The 6,637-nt window shown below is 53.7% G+C and overlaps 1 protein-coding gene across 1 annotated transcript in view; it reads left to right on the forward strand.

The window, feature by feature from the left end:
• Window positions 1–637: 637 nt before the first annotated feature.
• LOC104850414 (cytochrome c oxidase assembly factor 8) overlaps window positions 638–6,637 on the forward strand; it is a gene marked incomplete at its 5' end in the record, with an annotated part of 12,842 nt that continues 6,842 nt past the window's right edge. Inside the window, 2 exons of the mRNA XM_010607373.3 lie at window positions 638–874; window positions 1,790–1,853. Coding sequence (XP_010605675.1) covers window positions 638–874; window positions 1,790–1,853 — 301 coding nt within the window. The remainder of the gene's footprint in view (window positions 875–1,789; window positions 1,854–6,637) is intronic.

A 6,637-nucleotide genomic window follows, 5' to 3' on the forward strand; every position in this document is an offset into this window, starting at 1 on the left:
AAAAACACCCTGTCCAGCATGTGTATACTTTCACCTAGTCTGTGGCTCGTCTTCCTGTTACCTCGAGGGTGTCTTAGAAGAGCCAAAGATCTTAGCTTTGGTGAAAGCCGGTTATCTATTACTGCCTTGTGTGGTGTGCTTTTGCTCTACCTAGGAAATCTTTGTTTAAGGTTGCGAAAATTTTCTCTTACGGTGACACACCCCTGTAATCCCAGCTGCTTGGGAAGCTGAGGACTGCGAGTTCAGGTCCAGCCTGGGCAGTTTAGCAAGGTGTTAATGAACAAATGAGTGTGTTAGTGGACTGCCCGTGTAGCTCAGTGGCAGTGCCTCTGGGTTCAGTCCCTGGTACCCCCACATGCATGCTTGAATATGCAGACACACAGCTGTTAGGTGTCCTTTTAGAAGCTTTTCTAGTTTCAGATTTTGTGATGCATCTCGAGTAAATTTTTCATTTGTGGTGAAAGGTACAGGCTGAGGTGACCCTCCTCCTCCTCCCACACTGGGATGTAGGGTCATTCCAGCACCATTTGTTGAGCGTAGTACGATGATGTTAATATTCATTGTTATTCTTTTAACTTGGAAATTCCCTGGGTACGTTCAGGTTTTTAAAAAATGCAGATTGTTAATTGTATAATAAACACCACAGCCTCTCATTAATCCATGCGTTTCCTTCAAGGCCTCAAGATTCTGCCCTCCAAGAAAATCTCACCATGATTGGATTGGACCCCCCGATAGACATTCAAACCTCCGCCCTGTGCACTTCTTTGTCCCTGAAAACGAATCATCATTGGAGCAAAAGCTCAGGGAACTGAGACAAGAAACACAAGAATGGAACCAGCAGTTCTGGGCGAACCAGAATTTGACTTTCAGTAAGGTAAGCGTGGTTTCATAACAGACCGAGAAGTAACTTACTTGGCCCCGTGGCGGTGCTGAGTCTTGGTGCCTGTGTAGATGTATGTGTACACTCTTGCAGAAGGGTTTTGGGGTTTTGGGAGAGGGGCTGCTTGTTTGTTTTTTTGAGACAGGGTCTTGCTTTGTAACTCAGGATGGTCTTGAACTCACTATGGAGCCCAGACTGGCCTCAAACTTAAGACGAGCCTCCTGCCTCAGCCTCCAAGTGCTGGGGTATGTAGAAGTTTTAAAACCAACATGTGCCTGATATGATAGGGTGGCGCATGCCTGTAATCCTAGCACTTGGGAGGCTGAGGCAGGAGGATCACTGAGAGTTGGAGCCTAGCCTATGCACTTGGTGAGTTCAAGCCAGCCTGAACTATATAGTGATACCTTGTTTCAAAAACCCAAACAAAAACCAATGTGTAACTATATATGAGAAGTAAAGCCTTTTTATTTTGGAGGGGCTCATTTATTTATTTATTTATTTATTTAGGTTTTTTGAGACAGGGTCTCACTTTGTAGTTGAGACTGACCTGGGACTCACTATGTAGCCCAGGCTGGTCTCGAACTCACAGTGATCCTCCTGCCTCAGCTTTCTGAGTGCTGGGATTACAGGCGTGTGCCACCATGCCCGGCTCTTTTGTTTTTTGAGACATGGTCTCATTATATAGTTCAGGCTGGCCTTGAACTCATGGTGATCCTCCTGCCTCAGCCTCCCGAGTGCTGGGATTACAGCGGTGTGCCACCATGCCCGGCCCACACATGAAATTTAACCAAATTAAGATGCTTTTAAGCATCTTTGAGATGGGCAGCTTCTCGGGAAATGCACAGCCGCCTTCTCCTGACTGGGAGAGGTGGGAGGCGGAGCTGCAGCCCTGACAGTCTCTTCTTTCAGGAGAAGGAAGACTTCATCCACTCAAGACTGCAAGGCCGAAGCCTGGGCCTGGGGGTGGAATCAGGTCAGTGCATCGGGTATTTCTGGCTACCACTGTTGGGACCTGAACAGGAGGCTGGAAGGAATGTTGAAAGCTTTTGCAAATAAGAAGGGGAAGGGGTGGAAAGAAGGGTAGGGAAATGGGAAATAGAAACATGATCTGTCGTGTATAGGTACAGAGTCCCTGTGAGGAATGTGATCATTATTTATATCTAAAATGTTCCAAGCTGGGCGTGGTGGCACATGCCTGTAGTCCTGGCACTTGGGAGTCTGAGTCAGGAGGATCACTCTGAGTTCAAAACCAGCCTGGACCACATAGTGAGTTCCAGGTCAGTCTCAACTACATAGTGAGACTCTGTCTCAAAAAACCAAAAAAAAAAAAAAAGTTCCAGTAACAAAAACTAAGAAAAAAGAAGGGATGTTCAGTGGGGCAGCAGTTTTGGGCGTCTTGCCCCACCTCCTGACATCCTCCTGTCTCTCTTGCCTCCAGAGCCTCACTTCCTTTGCTTTGCTCTGCATCCTTGTGTCTCTCCTGGTGGTGACCCCTGAGGTCCGGAGCCCGTGCTGCATGTCCCCTCACGTAGCAGCCGCTCCCCCCGGGCTTCTCAGGTCATAGGCTGAGCCAGCAGAGGGTCACCACCCGCATCCTCCCTCTCCTCCAGGGTGACTTCAGAACATTCCTCGGCACCTTTGCTGTTTGCTTTCTGTCTTTAAACACTGATGAAATTCGGTCCCTCATTTTCCCCCCAGTTTCTAGCCCCCCTCCATTGTACCTGTGGCTTCCCCCTGAACTACATCCTCAGCTCTTATTTTTGGTCTGAGAAAGGGACTATGTAGTCCGGGCCACCATCCTGCCTCAGCCTCTGAAGTAATAGGATTACAGGCATGCACCATTGTGCCCAGGGGCTCACTGAGTTGCCCAGAGTGGTCTCAAACTCTAGCCTCAGCTTCCAGAGTAGCTGGAGACCCAGGGATGTGGCATCATGCCTGCTGGCTTCAGTGCTGCATCAGAGGCCAGTACCCTTGTTCTCTGCAGAGCTAGATGAGGGCTAGTATGGTGGGCCATATGGGGAGTCTGTTGGAATTGCTCAACTCTGCTGTCAAGTAAAATGTAAACAATGGCCTTGGGTGTGTTCCAGTAAAACTATTTACAAAAACAGGCATTGGGCCAGATTTGACCCGTGGTGTGGTTTCTCAGCCCCCTGCTCTAAATCCAGTCTGCATGAGACCAGACTGTTGTACCCCAAATACAGCTCTGTCAGGTACTGCTCTGTGCGGGTTCTGAGACTTTGTGGCCATAGAGCGATGGTGCCTGTGCTCCTCTGGACAGGAGGCCCGTCTGGCCCAGCCCTGCCCACTGTACCCCTCTTCTCCCCATGCCAGGGAGGCCTGCTGTCTCAGACCCTTCTGTCTACTATTCTGCCATTTCTTTTGGGCTAGAAAGTCCAGTGCTCAGTAGCCTTTGGCCATTTTCTCCTGGATTTGATGTTGGGCCTTAGATAGAGCAACGTATGCTTCACGTTATTCCGGTGGGAAACCCAGAACCATTGACCCCAAAAGCCAAGTTTGTCATTAGACTGACATTTTCATCTCTGATTAATCCCTAGGCTGGCCTGGGTTCGTTGGGACGGGGGAGCAGGAGTACCCTGGATGCACCCCCACCTTGCCTGCTGTGCCTTTAGGGGCCTGGGAGGGCTGGAAGGAGAGGGGCTGCATCCAGCTGTGAGCACAGGGTGGTGGCTTGTTTGGGTCCTGACCCTCTGCCCTGCACAGTGACAGAAGGAGGAGGGACCCGGGGATGACGGGCAGGTGCCCCAGCCAGTAAGGACCTGGGACAGTCTGCACCGGTCCCCAGCTGGCTGCATGTGTGCACATGTGTGTGTGTGTGTGTCTGGAGATAGCCCACTCACCTAACAGATGGGTGTGGTGGTTTTGAGAATCCAGTGGTGGCCCTGCTGAGTATTGAGAAGCAGGCCTTAAATCAGATTTTCATTGACTTTGGTGACTAAGGAGGCAGGAGGAGAGGGAGCCTGGAGGAAGGCTGGGGAGCTGGGGTCACAGGACCCAAGTGGACGGGAGAGGAGGAGCCTTGTGGTGGACACAGTTAACAATGTGTGGTTGTCTTGGAAACTGCTAAATACGGATGGCAAACATTCTTGCCACAGAAGTGAGCTTGTTAGCTACCTAGATTTAGTTGTTCTGCAGTGTACCTGAGCTTCAAAACATCTGTCGTACGAGGTAAACAGTTGCATTGACACTGCAATGAGAAAAGTCTCAGGGCTGCAGAAATTAATATTTTTAGGCATTATTTATGGATGAAGGAATGAAATACATCACTCCTAGTTGTAGAAAGTACAAGAATGAAACTGACTGTTCTCTGGAGAAAGGATAATTCCCTAAGCTCAACAGGAAATTCAGGAGCATGTGCTCATGGGCTTTCCCTGCTGTAACCAAACATGAGATGTGAGGTGTTAAGAGCAAGTGGGACTGGGGCGCCCGTGCCTCCCCCGGCCTGGAGTTGGATGGCATTGGCTGTGGCCTCAGGGCCGGAGTGGTAGGGAAGGACAGGCCGTGCCCCGGGACCCGAGGCTCTGCCCTGCCCAGGGCTGCCTCGTGGGGACAGCCGGGGCTCTGGAGGACACTGCAGATGGGCGCTGAGAGCACCCTGGCGGCCCTGGACAGCAGGGCCAGGGCGATCGTAGCTCTTCTCCAGGTTAAACTGCTGCTCCCTGGTCGCCCTTCTGTAGGCAGGCTCCCTAACATGCCCCGGCAGGGCAGAGGGCAGAGGGCAGAGGGTCTTCTGAGGAGGGTGGGAGCCCAGCCGGTGCCGTGGAGACGCTGGCTGACGGCCTAGAGGGCCAGGCAGGCCGGAAACAGCGCGTCACAGCAGCAGATGGGCAGTGCTTCTCGGGCTGCGGCCCTGCGCCTGTCCACTTGGGGGCGCCACTGGGAGGGGAGCCATTCGATTTCACCGTGCGTCCTCGGCAAAGAGGCATCCTTTCTGCTTCCTTCTGAGAATCGGGATGACCCCAGTGGCTGTGGCTGCCTCTTCTGTGGCTGAGCCGCGCCGGCTTCCTGCACTCCGACCAGTGTCCCGTCACCAGGCACTCGCCGGGTGGCCCCGGAGAGCTCTGCAGCGGGTAGAGAAGCTGCTGGTTTAATTTAACACGTGAAAAACAAAATTCCTTGACTTCAATTCTGCCTGACCCCAAAGTAAATGTCACTTGTAGGGCAGGCTGGACAGTGGGAGAGTGAATTCCTTCTTCTCCTTTTGTTTATTGCTCAAATGTTTGTGCATCTGGGAAAGAGGCCACCATCCTGGAAGATGCACTTCACCAGCTTTGTATTTGAAACACCCATGAAAGGATGCAGTGAATCACACTGCACTGCCTCTCCTCCCTCTCTCCTAGCCCCTCCCTCTCCTCTCCCCTCGCCTCTCCCTCTCCTCTCCCTCTCTCCTCCTCCCTCCTGTTTGCTCTGTGTTCTGTAATGAGTCTCAGTGTTGATGGACATGGGGCAGGGTGACCACCTCAAACATTTGTGGGGTTCCTGGTTTCTGCTGAGCACTGGTCTGAGGTCTTGGGCAGGGTGGCCCAGAGCTGTCCTGAGAGCTCTGCCCGCCTCAACCAGTCCCTTGTTTGCCCAGATCACGGCTGGTGCCTCCCGACAGCGCCTGGCCTGGTGAGGCTGCTGGTGTGGTCACATGCTCAAGATGAGGAAACAGCCAGAAAGTCATGAGTCAGGCCACAAGGCCAGCAGGGGACAGAGCCTGACCCTCTCCAGCCAGTGGGACAGCTCTTACAGTGGCTGCCTCAGAGGAGCAGCTTCTCTACTTCTTCAGTCCCCCCAAGGCCATGAAGGCCGAGATGCCAGGAGGCTGATGCAGGACGCAGCTGTCCCCAGAACCCCCTGGAGACCACACCTTGATAGCTGGCTCTCACGCCCTCTGGTCTGGCCCCACTGTGCCTGACTGCTCCGTGGCCTGGAGTGGCCCCTCGACAGGGCCCTGTCCCCCTTCCTCTGGGAGCCCCTCAGGCCACTAGGCACACCCCTCCTCTGCCTGACACTTATCCGAGGTCCCCGTGCCAGGCATGATGCTTGTCCTAGGGACCAGGTGGCTGGTAGAGCTTCAGCAAGGGTGGAACCTGCACCCAAATGGACTCACAGGAGCACAGGGTGTAGACCCTGGGGAAGTGGCTGGACCACAGGGAGGAGAGGGAGGCTGGCAGGGGGAGGGTGAGCACATGGTGGGGACTGGCCACTGAGCCACGACACCCTCAGGCATGGGTAAGAGCTCTCACACAGTGGCAGTGGCAGTGATGTGTGGGCACCAGTGCCCACATCAGGAGGCCCAGCAGGTAGTGAGGTCCCTGCATGGCTGGCCAGAGAAGGCTGGGGATGCAGCATTGTGGCTTGGGCTGAGTGACTGGGACTTGGACGAGTCTGAGAGCAGCCAGGTCCCTGAGCAGTGTCTCAGGGGACAACCCTGTGCCCTGCATGCTGTGGGGCGCACTTGGGCAATCCCAGCTCTGCCCGATTCAACTCCATTAAGCTGCTGAAGGGGTTTTGCAGCCCAGGTGTGGATTCCTATCCTACTGGGCTCAGCCACACCACTCCCTCAACCCTGAGGTGGCCTGACATCACCTGGAGCCTTTCCTGCATGCCAGGCTGAACCTGACAGTGGGCACCACAGCCCCATTGGAGCCCCCAGGCAGGTCACGCCCTATTCCCCAGGCAGCTTTACCACCACACCACACACACCACACACACCCCACACACACACACACACACACACACACACACACACAC

This window comes from Fukomys damarensis, unplaced genomic scaffold, assembly GCF_012274545.1.
Source record: "Fukomys damarensis isolate Sample0158 unplaced genomic scaffold, DMR_v1.0_HiC HiC_scaffold_21, whole genome shotgun sequence".
Lineage (NCBI taxonomy): Eukaryota > Metazoa > Chordata > Mammalia > Rodentia > Bathyergidae > Fukomys > Fukomys damarensis.